This window comes from Corvus moneduloides, chromosome 16 (assembly GCF_009650955.1).
Source record: "Corvus moneduloides isolate bCorMon1 chromosome 16, bCorMon1.pri, whole genome shotgun sequence".
NCBI lineage: Eukaryota > Metazoa > Chordata > Aves > Passeriformes > Corvidae > Corvus > Corvus moneduloides.
In genome coordinates this window covers 5,456,208-5,470,928 of record NC_045491.1, presented here as the reverse complement: position 1 = coordinate 5,470,928, position 14,721 = coordinate 5,456,208, and the positions used below count along the sequence as shown (strand labels likewise).

Here is a 14,721-nt window from a genome sequence, read left to right as displayed (position 1 = left end):
TCTGGTTTTAAATTACTTCGTTTAAACATCTTTGTCCGTGAAACCTCCAAGGGAGCTCATCCGCATGTTTTCTCATCCGCATCTTCTACTTTTTGTCTGGTTCTTGCACAAGAAAGAATGTTAAGTATCTCATGTACATCTATAGAAATAAAGCAATTGAGTTATAAAATAGTCTGGTTGAGTAGGACGAGGTCAGTGATCTCAAATAATCCTGACACCAAAGTCAGGACCTGCTCTGTATTACAGTTCAGTGTTTGCTGAGGTCTTTTCCTGTGGCTTTCAGTAACATCTGAGTATATATTAGTGCTGTTTCTACAATGTATTTAGAGCACAGCCTAGATTGGAGGCATTTGAAGAAATACTTCTTGACTCTTTTGCTGTTTTGTTTGTATTTTTTGCTTGTGAAAACAATTCTCAAGAGCATTGTTAGGTGGGTCAGAGCAGGAACACCTCCGGGCACGCTGGGGAATGTGTGAAAGCAGGTTTTGAGAGCTTTTATTTTCACACCATGTTTCAGCTCTGTAGTGATAAGTGTTTTCTGGAGTACAGACCTGAAGTCCCTCCCCTTTCAGGTCTCACTTGTTGAAATGTAGAAAGGTTTTTTTTTTAAGTTTCAGGGTTTTGCTAGCAGTCAGGTTGTGTCGCTCTTAGCCAGTGACAGGTCTGATCAGCAGCAGGGCAAACAGCACAAAGTGGGAACTGCTGTTTATTTTAGCAGCTGATGGCACTAGACAGGTAGGATTAGGGCAAGACATATGGCAGAGAGGAAAGATAATGGCACAGCATGGGAAAAAATGAGGCAGGAACAGATCTTTTAGGCAATTCTGTATTGGCAATTGACCTACAACTCCAAACAAGCCCAATATACACTACAAGAATTTTTACCATACCCTCTGGGCTGTGTGCTGGGTAATTCCCATGTCCTTCAGCAGGTGGGATAAATGCTGCCGTGTGTAGACATCTGGGAGTCCCCTGAAAATCATCTTAATTCAGGACAATATTTTAAACTCGCAGGTGTGGGGAAAGAAAAAATGTGTTCCCTTTTCTTGCAGGCAGAACCAGCCACTGCACACACACCTGGGTCTAAAACCCCAACTTGTATGTGCTCCTTTCAGCCAGACCCAGAGCATCCTGTGGGATAAGAGGATGTCACAGTGGTTTTGTTGCTGCAGCGTTGTAACCACAGACAGCCCAATTACTTCAGATGGGCCTCAGCCAGTTCATTCATATTTGATTAAGAACTTTTTGAAAGATAGGCATATAGAGCTAAGAGCTGGCTCCAGCCTTAGTTATTTACATCAGGATGGGGGTGATAAAATCTTTTTTTAGTGTCAGTGTTTAAATATTTTGGCTCTCTATTCCAATATTGTGGCAAGAAGGAGCCATATGTGTTCCTAGAAAGAGAGCCTAGTGCAGCCGCTAATCAGGAGAGGATCTATTAATGTATTAGCATTCAGAATAATGAGCAAAACCAGCATGCACTGCAGAGACTAACACATATCTTCAGTCTGCAGTTTTCAAGTGTTTGGAAAATGTTGTGTTCCTCCATCTTTCTAAAACTGGTGTTCTGCCAAAAGAAGTTCTCTTCTGTTGTTAATTTTAGAAAGGTTAAATCTATCTACAAAAGCAAGCATAGCATGGAGTGCTGAAAACCAGGAGGATGTGGGCACTAACAGGCTCCCAGGCTTTAGAGTTCACAGCAGGAGCTGACTTGGCAGGGAAACTTGTAGGCTTGTCCTTTCCTTCCCTTAATGATATGCTGAGTAGGGGACAAGACATGAAGTCCAAGCTCCATACCAGCTCCCCTTTCTCCAGAAAGCCCCTGCACCACCTTTCTCCAGAAAGCACTGGGCAACGTGTGTGTATCTCTGCAGATCACTACTGGGCTTCAGGGAAGCTTGCCAAAGACTTGGCACAGGAAAAGGGCAAATTTTAAAGAGCTCCAGAGTGGGAGAGATTGCTGGTAGAGCAGCTTGCATGCCTCGAGGTCATTGCTAATGAGCAGCATCTTGCCTAAAGAAGTGAACATTTCGTTTTAGTGCTGCTATGAAAAGCAGCCGTACTGTCTCCCCTTTGCATCCCACGCTACTGCCTGCCTTGCTGTGGCATCTGGAGCAGGCTGTACCAGGAAGGGAAGGAAGCCCTCTTAAAGGATGTGGAAGGATGCTGAAGTGGTAGCAGAGCTCAGATGAGAGAAGCTGGAGCATGACAGCTGTTACTGGATCGTGCAAAAAGCCTGCCAGCAAAAATGCATCAGTTTATGTGATATCCGGGTGTCTTGTCTTCTGTTTTCATAATTGCATACATGGTGTCTGCATAAATCTCTTCCCCCCTGCACTTGCAGCAGAAGGAGCTGACTGGCGGATGGCAGCACATCAGTGGGAGAACACCAGCAGGAAGAGACAACCAGTCAGATGTGTGTCAGATGGGGAGGCCCAGGGCCCCAGGCAGATTCCTCGGAGGTTGCTCGAACATGGCGCACTCGCTAAACACAAAACCTCTCCTTTTCCCTTCGGGGAGAGGAGCATGTTCATCCAGACATGAGAACCAGCAGCGCTGTCTTGCCATGTTCTTCAGGAGGTTAGTGCCAAATGACAGCACAGGCAGCAACAGCAGGAACTTTCAGCAAATGTGTCGTAGCCCAAAGGGCCGAGTGTCCCCCCAAGGGGTACAGTAGAATTTCTCCTACTGTTTCAGTGAATACTGCAATCTTCCTATTTATTCACTCCTTAGCTGCAACCTCTGTCTCTTGAGCCGTGGGCTTTCTTCTTGCGGTGAGATCAGACCTGCTCAAGGAGAGAGGAGTCCTATGTCTCTGTTTCACATTGGGTTTTACCATTAAAAGCCCATTTCAAGAAAGCTGGGTATACCCAACCTGCACAGGCCAGGTGACTTGTTCTTCAAGATTTCCTGCCTGTGGACTACAAGTCTGGTTGAGCAACTCCACAAACAGAGTTACTGGTAACCATCAGCTCCATGAATTCAGAAGTCTTGAAGCTGAGAAAGAAATGCTGACATCTAAAAAATAATAACATCTCTTCTCAGTATAAACTTCTACTTGTGGCACTCTGAGAAATGTGCTTCCCCACAGTGGAGTTGTGAGCTGTTAAGGGTTAAAACTCATTCTTGAGGACACAAGAAAATCATTTTGCGTGTTCAGAATCACTTCCTTCTTTGACTTTCTGGGTACTGACAACTCAGGCTTACTTTGGTCCTGCTGACAGTCGTGCTGATGGCAGCGATTTCAAATGAAGAAAAACGAAGAAAATGTGAGCCAGCAAAAAAGCGAGAGCAGTAAAAGCACCTTCCTCAGCTCATGCTAACATTGTGACATTTGGTTATTGATGTTGCAACGGCCACTAACGTTATTCCCAGAGCCAACACTTAAATTCCACTTTGGTAGATCATAACTGTAAGCAAGTCACACAGTCCCACAGGAAGGGGTAATTATTGACCAATTCTTCTTGCTCTTAGATGAGCGGTGGCTTTGGTCTGCGCAGCGCTGGCTGTGATGCAGAGCTGGCTCTGTGCAGAGGTGACTGATACGTGTCACCAATTTCCTTGATGTAAAGCTTGAACCTGCATTTTAGCCCAGGGTGCCAGACTATGACAAACAAGAGCTAGGAGAGTGTAATGAATAAACATGGTGAGAATTTCAGCTGTACTCTGCCATCAGGTCCATCTGTTACTCCTTCCCCCACAAGCCTTGCAAACTCAATGAGGCGGGAACAGGCATGCTCCATATACTGCCCCATCCCTCAGCCACAGAGCTAAAGGTCTAATTGTCTGCTTGTCATTAACTTTATCACTTACAGTCCCTTGAGCCATTACTGGTAACAGGACCTTGTTCAGTTCTTTAGCCTTCCATCCACCCTGCTTATAGCAAGACTTGGAGAAGGATACCAAAAAGATGATAAGGATAACTGTGCTAATCAGATGATGGCATCTGCAGTGTGGCAGAGTAGCAGTCACTCCAGATGTGCCTCCCCAGCATGTGTCCTCTGTTCATTCCCAGCTCCAGGCACTCTCCCTCCATCTCAGGCAAAGTGAGATGCCCAGCTCCCAAACTCAGGGATTCATTTCCAGTTGGCAGGTGGTGAGTCCTGAAGTCTGTATGACCTATTTTCACTCTGTCACGTGCAGGCACTTCAGAGGGGAGTCTTGGGTTTTACTGCTGATTTGCTCTAATCCAGAGACAGGAAAGCAGAGGCTTCTGAGCAGGACCATGAAGCAGGAGCAGCCAAGCAGCGGAACGGCACGTGTCTGGTGTGACTCAGTGAGGGATGAAGGCTCCAGCAAGCTCTGCCTCTTGGGGAGCAGTGGTTTGCTCTGGGGAGGGGGTGCCTATCTCCCAGGCAATGCCGCAGCTTCAGAAGTTGCCATCAAAATTCTCCGTGGTTCCAGACGTCTCTCACTAATGCAGGGCTTGATAAACTTTGCTGCTTGTGTTCTCTTACAGACCTCATGCTCCCAGCTGCAGTTCACAAGTGGAGTATCTCCCTGCCTTGGCAACAGGCTGTCTTAATTACAGCCCACACAGATGATTTTTTTTTTTTTCTTGCATTTCTGCCATAGGTGCTTCCTTCTCTTGTTCCGGAAACTCCATGTTCTTGGTTTACTGCTCCTCTGTTCCTTCCAGGTCAGAGAGCTTCCAGCAAGGGAGGTGGAGAGGAATGTGATAAGCAGCTTGGCTGGTTAATGAGCTCCCTGTCTAACTGCGGGTTTCTTGTATGCTGGGTTCACTTGCCAGTCCCTGGTATCTCCCTCAAGTTGTCTCTCTTCTTCTGGCTCTCCTGGGGGAGCGGTTTGGAAGCCGGTTTGAGTTGCAGCTACTTTTCTCTTTGTGCCAAAACACATTCACCAGGGTCAGGTGCAGACCAAAACTGCCTCTGGATGGCAGGGCTGGAGAGCTACATGAGCCTGAGATTTGGCTGGGAAAACAGAACTTAAAAAACACCCAGTCCCTCACATTCCCAGCGACAACTGCAGATTCACTGCAGAGAAAGTAACGGGAGATTTTTCTCTCCCTAATTTATGTCTCTCCTGCATATGGCTTCTACGGAGTCGCTGATGTTACAGACAGATGGGTTGGCATTTTACTAGACAGAACACATGGGCTAGATGTTGTTAATGCTTGTTAGCTACTCATTCTGCAGCTTGACCAGTCCAACACGGTCACCTCGCAGATGGTTAGGAAGCTGCAGACGGGGTGCTGGAGCGGTCCAGCCCTGCCCCGTGTGGTGTGACAGCAGATGGGATAACGCACGTCTGGCTGCTCTTTCCGAAGGGATTTGTTGTAGGTCAGAGATAGCCGTGGCTGGGGGATCAGCACAGCTTTGCTGTATAACAAGGAGAAACACTGATTTGTAAAGATCCTGAGATTTTATGGAGGTATTGGCTTTAAAGGCTTAATGTCATAGTTTGGGTTTTGATATGAAATGGGGTTGGAAAAATTCTGTGAGCTCTGTGCCTTGTTCCCATCCCTACTCCTCCATGCTTAATGCTTATAAGCATATTTGGCTGGTGAACACTATTTAGCAGATCTGAGTCTGTTAAAAACTTATAATTTATGACCTCAAGCTCCGACTACAGCCAGCTGCCAGTATTAGTTTAGAGTGACATCCCATGTGGTTTTCCATTCTCTGTGATGTGAGCAATCTGCTGTGATTTACTCTCACCAGCCATGTGTTCAGTGGAACCATTTTTAGGTATCACCTCAGCAAATCTCCACAGGGTGGGTCTCCTTGGTGGCTGGTTTGGACATCCCATCAGAATCTGCAAAAGTAGATACTATGAGTGAATCATGTGCATTGCCATCTTCCCTCTCTGACAATGTTCAATTTGCAGCATAATGATGGGAGCCTGAATGAATCCTACAGATGAGACAGGGAATTTTAGTTTCAGCACTTGTTCTCTAAAAACTCTCAAAGCCCTTTTGGAAAATGCATGGGTATTAATCCACACTGAGCAGTAGTTCTTCAAACCTATGATTTAAATTGGATATATTTGTCTCTGTCTGTCCTGAACTGTTCAGTAACATTAATGCACCCTGATAATAGCTGTCACATTTTACCCCAGGGGTTGTTCCTCAGTGATAGGTGAAATCACAGCAGTTCAAAGACCTGTCTTCCAGGATGAAAAGCTCTATAGGAATATTCAGATATAAAATAGTAATAGTATGAATCAAAAAATATGCTTCCCTTATTTTAAAGCCTTTGATCTTATTTTTATGGCATCACATTTGACAGTCTAAAGGGCATTAACCTGTAGGAGAAACCTTTTGAAAGAAGGTGCTGATTCGCCCTCTGCTGCACAGAGCACTGTCCCCCAGGATTAACACCAGCAGGTTTCCCCCATGGAGAGGGGTGCAGCCCTTCAGCACATGTCCCTGCTCTTTTTCATGTTTCATTTTTGACGTGAGGTGCAGGAGAGCTCACCTAGATCAAAACAGGGAGCTGTGGGGAGAGGCTGGCGCTGCACACCCCGCTCTGCGTTCCTTTGCTGCAGAGCTGGTGCAGCATCCAGGACCCCATCACTGCTGCCCCTCGTGTACACAGTGCCTGGGTCGTGTTTCTGGTTAAGATGGAAGTATATGAGCTGACCTCTTGTTCCAAAGACATTCTGGGGTTGTGGTTCATCTCAGTGTTGAATAATAAGAAAGAGAAAGGAAATGTTTGCTATAAATCTCACTGCACACGGGGCTGTTTCTCACTTACCCCATCCCAGCATTCAATTTTCTTCTTGGCACTGCCAGGCATTTGCTTTTCTTTGCTCAGCAGCTAAAAGCAGCTTTTTCATTACATTTCCTGGAAGGCCCTTTACAGGCATCCATCCTTGTCTGCCTCATAAATTCACTTTATATACCAAGCTGGTGACACAGAGGTCAGAGGTCTTGGCAAGAAACAATTATTATAAAGAAGTGCTCTTCTTCTTTGGGTTACAATGAGGATATTAAAGGGGGGGAGGGGGGGGGGAAGTTTTGCTGCAGACAAGGAACGGTCATTTGGGAAAGGGAGGTGACCTGATTGATTAAGTGCTGCACATCCTGCGGGAGCCACAATGTGCAGGCGTCCTGTGAGGCCAGCTGGAACCTGCCAGTTGCCATGAAAAAAAGAAGGAAACCAGTAAACAGTTTGCTAAATAACCTCATAAATATTTCCAGCCATAAGCATGTCTTGTGGTTCAATTTTGTGTTGTTTTTTGTTTTTTTTTTCTTTAGTATTTCCCTAATTTTAAATGAACGGCCTGTAATTAAAGTGATTTAGAGGCTACCTGGGGACCTGGTATTTGAGCAGTGCATGATGCTTAGGAGAGATTGATTGGTGAGGCATAACTCAATTGGGGTATTTTGATAATGATATCATCACCCGAGAGAGCCAAGTTCGAGCAATTAAATCTCAAAACCTCGTGTTTGGGTTGTTATAACTTCAGCAAGCAGTTCCTGCATGTGCACACACACACACACACACATATTTTCCTTGGTTTTTTTCTGGGCACTCCAGCTTTTTTGGCTGGCTCTGTGCATGGTGGGTTGCCCTGCGTCTGTCTGTCTGTCTGTCTGGGGTGATCTGAAGTGGTGGTTTATGAGCTCTGCAGCCCCAGAGAGAGGGTGCCAGCCCACTCAGCACCACTGCTTCCCCCCTCAACATCTGCACGTGGACAAGGCGGCCTTTGACATTTAGAAAAATCTCGGCATCTGAAGCAAGAGGCAGAAACAAAAGGATTTTCTCATTTAAAGGTCAGAGCCAGCAGCTTCTTAAAGGAAATTTTCAAATAGGTTTGTTGGACTGTGGCAGGGTTTGTGTGTGTTAGTGAGTGCTGAGGGAGGCCATGGGTGCCGTGGGGAAGCCTCAGGGAGATGAGGGGGTTTCAGGACCAGCAGTGTGGCCAAGGCTCCGAGGCACACATGGCAACAGAGATGCAGGAGGTGATCAGGTGGAAGAGCCAACCCTGAGGGCTTCTGCTGATGCATGAAGGCTTTGGGAAGAGGGAGTGAGTGCCCCACATGAGGAGGAGCTCTGAGGGATTCATGTGATGAAGGCAAATTGCCAAATGGGTCGATCTGGTGGGGAGATGTGCATAACCCTCATTGGAGTGGATGGCACAGCGCTCTTCAGGGTAGGGTGGGGAGCACCACAAGGAGAAGGGAAAAGGCAGTGAGAACTGGGTCACAGGGGCTGCAGCATGGCCCTTAGTGCTGGAGCAGCCTGCACAGAGCAGGGAGAAGCTCCGTGTGGAGCGCTGGGTGTGAAGCCGCGCTGCCCCTTCCCTCGGCGCACGGGGGGCTTGTTGCTGTGTGTGCTCTGAGCCGGCGTCCGTGGGGACACAGCACGGACAGTGATTTATGGAAGGAGCAGAGCAGATGAGATGGGGCCTTCGAGATGCATTCGCTGGGTAAATGTCACCGGACAATGATTCACTTGCTCCTTTTGACCCCTCATACATCTTAGCCTTGGAAAGCACTGTCTACCATAGAGCGTGGCCAAGTGGCATCTGCAAAGCAAAGGTTTGTCACCACGCCAAGGGGTGGCTCTGGCAGCCCTGCCAAAGTCCAGGACTTCATCCTTCTGCACACTGTGGAGGTGTTTGAGCCTCCTTTATTCCCAAGCTGAGACACAACTGTCTCACCTGCTGTGCCTGGCACAAAGCTCCACCATCCCTGTTGTCAGCTTGCCAAAACCCATTCAGGAACTCCACCTGCGGCGCTTGAGGTGTGTGTTTGAAGTTGCAGGAACACATGTCCTGCATGGATTGCATCCCCAAAGGCAGTTGTGCTTTCTCAGTGTGGAAATCAGAGGTAGAAAATCCTCACTTCATGTTGAAATCTCAAGTTGTCTAGAATGCTGAAGCCTTCTTCTCCCTGTTTCTGCATTTCTACTCCATACTTTCTCATGATACCACATCCCCATGTCAGCTCTCTCCTTGGGGCATGCAACCACCCTCTTTTCAGTCTTATTCCAGTGTCTGAAGGTCTGCATGACCTTGGGTCTTATGCTCAACCCATGTTTTTCAAGAAGCATCCTTTGTGTGATTAAAGTCACACTGCATGCCGGTTTATAGTGGATGGCACTTTTGGAGCCATTGTTTTTAGCTACCAAAATATGTCAGAGAGAAGAGGAAATGGGTATAAACCTGAGTGCACTTCTGAACCACACCGTGGTAGCTTGTGACTAAAGGAGACACTGTCACACTTTTCACATAGCTGCCCCTCAGCTGCTGGAAGAAGCAGAGAAGGAAGTGCTGGGTATTGGCTTTCAGGGAAGCAGCACGGGTGCAAAGAGCCATCTCAGCAGGACCAGGGCAGACAGAAGTCCTGTACATGTTACACTGAAATGGCAGAGAGAGCCTGTTATGGTCCATATGTTGCAGTTTTACGAGCCTGGTTCACCCAGCTGCAAGTCCATCCACCGAGTGGGACATTTGGGAATGCCTATTGCTGATTGCTCCTCCACATCATCTGCGTTGTCTGCTCCTTATTCATCAGAGAGAAGAACCTGCTTTTCTACCACATTGGTGGTTATTTGAGAGATTTTTACATGTATATCTGAACTATAAAGCCTTGAATAATTTACCGGTTTCCAGGGTTAAGAGGAAGATTTATGATGTTTCCTTCTGGCAGGCGGCTGCTGATCTCGATTCCCCTGAAGAAACAGCTGTGCTAACAGCTCCTTTCTCAGAGCAGCTCCTTCAAGTTCGTGTTGTTCTGTGCTAAATAGACCAGTGTTGATGTGGGTTACGATATAGAGAGGTCTGCCCCTGATCTGGTTGCTGTGGGGTAGCACAGCCTGTGAGGAGACAAACAGGGTGTCACCCTTCAAATCTACAACCAGAGTCACATCCCACCCACTCCAGCAGAGCTGGGTGTGCAGTAAGACTGGGAAGAGTGATTTCCTTTGCTTTTCTAGAAAAGGTCCCCATAGTCCTTAAATCAGACTGAACTGGCAACAGAGCTTAGTGAAAGCTGATATCTTTCCTTTTGCAAGTATTTGAGATCTGAATAAAACATAACAGAGATCTGAATCTTGGTAGTTTAGTGAGCCAGACAGACTTTTCCCATGAATTAGAAGAAACCAATATAGGGCTATGTACAGAGTACCTGAGAGATGGTATTCTCATAGTGCTTAGCTTCAGCATCCCAGGCTGCTCTGTGCTCTGGGAAACTGAGGCTGAGATGGGAATATTTCCATCTCTAGTGAAGCACTGCACTTGTCTGGCTCAGCACAAAGGGGAAAGAGGGAGTGAAGAATGATGGTGGTCCCCAGAGTGTCCTCTTGCATTGTCTCCTCTATGCATTGACTCTGGGATGGATGGGCATATTCACAGGTCCAGCTGTTCCTTTGATCCCATGTATTCAGTTTGACTCTAAGTGTTGATGCTTTTTTCTTTCAGCCCTCTCTTTAAGAGCAACATGCTATAGCAGTGATGTCAGTAGTGCTGGGCACAGAGCAGTCAGGGCTGGGTTTGAACATGCTCTGGTCTCTCTCACCCCATTCCCACTCATGGACTGTCCCCATGGATCAGTGACACTTGTTTATGCTCTTCTCAGCTTTGCATTTTATTCCTAGATGGGCTGGGGTGGCTTTTGGCTTCATCGAAACTTAGAATTTTAGGGAATGCATCAGCAGGGTGATTGGTGATTGTATTACATGGAGTGTGCTGTGAATAGTTGGCTTGTGCTGGCACCTGCAAGTTCTTGTCAGCAGGAATTGTGTCCAGGGGTTTGCCTTTGAGGGTTGAGACTATTTTCAATTTTTTAAAAAATTGATTAAAAATGGGTGGAGGGAACCCTAGCTATGAACGGTGAAGAGGAGGATTCGGGTGCCCTTGCAGTTTTGAACCGCTGGAAATTTCACGTTTCTTATTTTCATAAATCCAGTTTTTAGAGCTGGAGTCACAGGCATGCTCTGCATTGATCCAGAATGGTGTGAAACACCAGACCCTGCAGCATTCACTCAGCAGAGCATCCCTGCCATGTGCTCCCCCTCGGTGTTCCTGCACACCCCTGTGCATCCCCCTGCCTTGCCATGATCCCCTGCTCGCTCCTGTTCCTGCCCTGGGCACTTCCCTCTCTGCCAGCGAGTGCACCAGGCAGGGTGCAGGCTGCCTTTTGAAAAGAAATCCTGTGAATTAATGGGAACATATTGCTATTATTTAATATAATCACTTTATTTGTAAAGCACAGGCTGCAGAGGTACTCCCGCTGTTGAACCCAAAGCAGCAAATCTATCTATATATCCCAGTCTATACTACATTATGAACAGATGGGTGAAGAAAAAAAGCAATAAAAACAAATAATAAGAAAAGTAACAATGATAGCAATTTTAAAACACTCCTGGGGGGAAAAAAAGAAAAAAAAAATTTCTCCATTTTTTTAAAAGCAGTGTGAGATTGAATGAGCTGCACTGCAAGTGCATCCATCCTCTAAGTTCACATGTAAACATCTCCCGGCAGAGGAAGAATTGCTTTTTTTCCAAGTGGCTGCCTTGCCTTGTGCCTGTTACAGAAGCAATCATAAGAAACCTGGGTGAGATGTCTGGGGTTTGTAAGCATTTGGGGGTTTTCTTTGATTTTTTGGAGTTTCTGGGGAGACAGAGGCCATGGGGGTGACAGGGAGGATGGTGCCTCCCTTGGCAGCTGAGAAAACTCAGTGGGAAATACCAATCTTCTCAGAAGCATGTATTTGTCCACATAACTTTCTCTGAACATTATTCTTCTGCCTCTGCTGCAGGAGGAAACTTTGGTTATGAAGAATAGTAGAGAGAAACTACCATTAATCTCATAAAAAAAGAGAAGATATTCAAATGTAGCCTTCACCCACGACACCAGTGAGCTCAAAGTAGAGGAAATTTAAAACATTTATGTTGCTCAGTTTCTGTGGTCATAAAACACAAGCAAATGGTCTGGCACTGGATGCTAAATTTCTTAAGGAATTTACTTTAATTAATTAAACTAGTAAACCAATTAATGGATTTGCTTGTAAATTGTTAGGAAATTAATTCTGTGCCCAAAGAGTGTTTTAAATCTGCGAGGGAGGCTGTGTATTTCATACAGAGCTTGAATTCCCATTTCAGATGCATCCAACTCAGCGGTAAAAGAGCTGGAGACACAAGTGATGCATTCATAATACTCGGACCTTCCTCCAAAACTGGCACTTCCCAACAGCTGAATCCAGGGAGGATTTGCAAAATAAAACCTGTGCTGCTGCCACAGCACCCAGCCCCTGTGCTTGCTGCTCTGCTACAGCCTCACATGGCAGGCACCTTTGGCTTTACGTGGGATGGGGATTTACGTCCTTCCCAATGCCTCCAACTGGCTCCTTCATCTGCCATCGCTTCCCTCTTTGATCTGTGTACCCTCAGTGGTACCTCAGGTGCACAGGAGGCATCAGGTAGCTTCAGATCAAAGCACAGGATTTGCTGAAAAACATCCCAGCCAAAATGAAGCTTTAAACAAAAGCTAATTCACTTTTCCACGTGGAAACCTTGTTTCGATTCCCTGCCTGGCTCGGGGATGACAGGGGCATCCTCTCTACCTTGCACTCCTCACAACCCCAAGGGACCCAAACATGGAAAGTTCATAATGTTCTCCCCTCACCTGGCAATCCTCCACTTTGGATCTTGGCATCCTTTGGTTGAGGAGGGGGCTGCTGGCTGTGCCCTGCACCACCTGTGCGGTCCCACCTCGGTCTGACAGGAAGCAGAGCTGCAAAGCAATTAGGCATGGGAGTATTTTGAAGAGGAAAATAGCAGGGGAAAAAAATTAGCATTTGCACTGTGATGTTTTTGCTGTTTATTAATAAACAAGCTGCTTTTGTGCCTCTGGGGGCGGGAGAGGCTTCAAGCATCCCTTATTTCTCTTGCATTTAGCTTTTTTTTTGCTTGTTTTATATGTTACAGGAGATTTGTAATGTCTTCCCACATGTTGAGTTTCCTTATTTTCTTGAGAGCATCTCTGGAGTAATTCCTCTGGAGGTTTCACCTGTGTGATGCCAGGCTGGTTTAAACACTTTAGGGATGTGGGGTGGATCAGTACTCACTGGGAAGGAGTTATGTTAATTAGGAACAGGTCTGCTTCCTCCTACAGAAGTGGTGTGACTTCAGGAATAAGTGTTTTCATGGAGAAAAAACCCCTGTGCAGAGCTCCTGCCACCTTGGGTGGTGTTGGTGACAGTGACCCTCATGTAGGCAGCCCTGCTGTGTGCTGGCAGAACAGGCTTTTTCCAGGATGGTCAAACCCCTCACCTCCCCATCACCATATTTGTCACTGGGGAAGGCTCACACGGGGGTCCTGCATGGGGACATTGGAATGCAGGATTCAGGAATGCCGTGTGCCAAACAGATGGCACGTCCTCGGTGCAAAGGAGGCTTCAGGGTGACACTGCTCCTGTGCCACGGGAGGTGAATGAAAAACCCCTGGTATTAATGGGCTTGTTCTTCTTTCCCATTAGGCCTCCAGCTCCTCCGGTGGAAAAATGCAGCTTCTGGAAACGGAGTTCTCCCGAACCATCGGGGAGCTGATCGAGCTCCACCTGCTGCGCCAGGACAGCATCCCAGCCTTCCTCAGCGCCCTCACCCTCGACCTCTTCAGCCGCCAGACCATTGCTTAGTGTCCCACTGCCAGCCAGGGTTTGGTCCTCCTGGGCAGGACACTTGAGGTAGTGAGGAAAAATTCTCATGTCCACCACCCTTAATTTGTGGTATTGGGTTGCTTCTGTTTTGCAGGGAACTCCTTCTTCCCCCTTCTTTCATGCTGAGTCACAAATCTCACCAATTCCTCTGAAAAGCGTAACTTTCTTCCTGTGGGAGGGCAACTCTAGCTCCATTCCAGGGCTCTCCCGTGCCAAGATCCAATCCCTGCATTTGAACTGGGCCATGTGTTCATCACTACCCAGATTCTCAGCATCTGTCTGGGAATACAGTGGGAACTCCTGGTTTGAGGAGCCCCAGCACCACCATTTGCAGCTTTTTCCAAAGGTATCCCCCAATCTGGGCCCCAGCAAAAAGACAAACCTGGCATGAGGCTGGTGCTTCCTGCCCCATCATTGTCCTCTTCTAATGGGAGCCAAGGGCTTGTCCCCAGGGACAGAGACCCAGGAAAAGTCTCTTGCTCTTGCAAACATCTCATCACTCAGCAAGGTTGAAATTATTTTTAAGACATCAGTGACCTGAGTCTGCCATCACTCAGCAGACGAGCATAAGCATAAATGGCCGTTTGAAGCCCCTCTACCTGTGTTGACCCCTCTGTGGCTCAGTCACTGCCGTGCTTTTGGTTCCTCACTGAGGCTTTAGGGTTCTTGGTTATCTCAGGACTGTAGGAAGTGGAAGGGAGCAGTTTGGGCTGTGTTCAGTGCTGGTGGCTTTAGTCTGCTGCCTGCCACCACCCTGTGGGTATCTGTTCTGGGAGGTGTCCCTCCTCCTCCCCTCCATGGAGGGTGGAGCATCCCCAGACGTCTAACATTTTGTGTTATAATGGATGTAGCTCTTCTGTCATAGCAATAAAGTGTCACTTCCCAAACTGGGTGCATGACTCTTATTTGGGATGCACACTGTGCCTTGCCATCCTCTCCCACATGTAGAGGATGAGCACATCAGTGGTCTGATGCTGGTAGTGCTTTGCAAAGGGAGGACATCATTATCTCTGTTTTTCCGGGCAAGTCTCATTCATAGAATTATGGAATTATAGAATCATCAATGGTTTGGGTTGGAAGGGACCTTAGAGATC

General features: G+C 47.0%; 1 protein-coding gene across 3 annotated transcripts in view; it reads left to right on the top strand.

The window, feature by feature from the left end:
* The window catches only part of MAD1L1 (mitotic arrest deficient 1 like 1), a 348,979-nt gene extending 334,465 nt beyond the window's left edge, over positions 1-14,514 (top strand). For all 3 annotated transcript variants that reach the window (XM_032126012.1, XM_032126014.1, XM_032126013.1), the window contains one exon: positions 13,448-14,514. In XM_032126012.1, the coding sequence (XP_031981903.1) occupies positions 13,448-13,606 (159 nt within the window). In that variant the 3' untranslated portion in view covers positions 13,607-14,514. The remainder of the gene's footprint in view (positions 1-13,447) is intronic.
* The last annotated feature ends 207 nt before the right edge of the window (positions 14,515-14,721 follow it).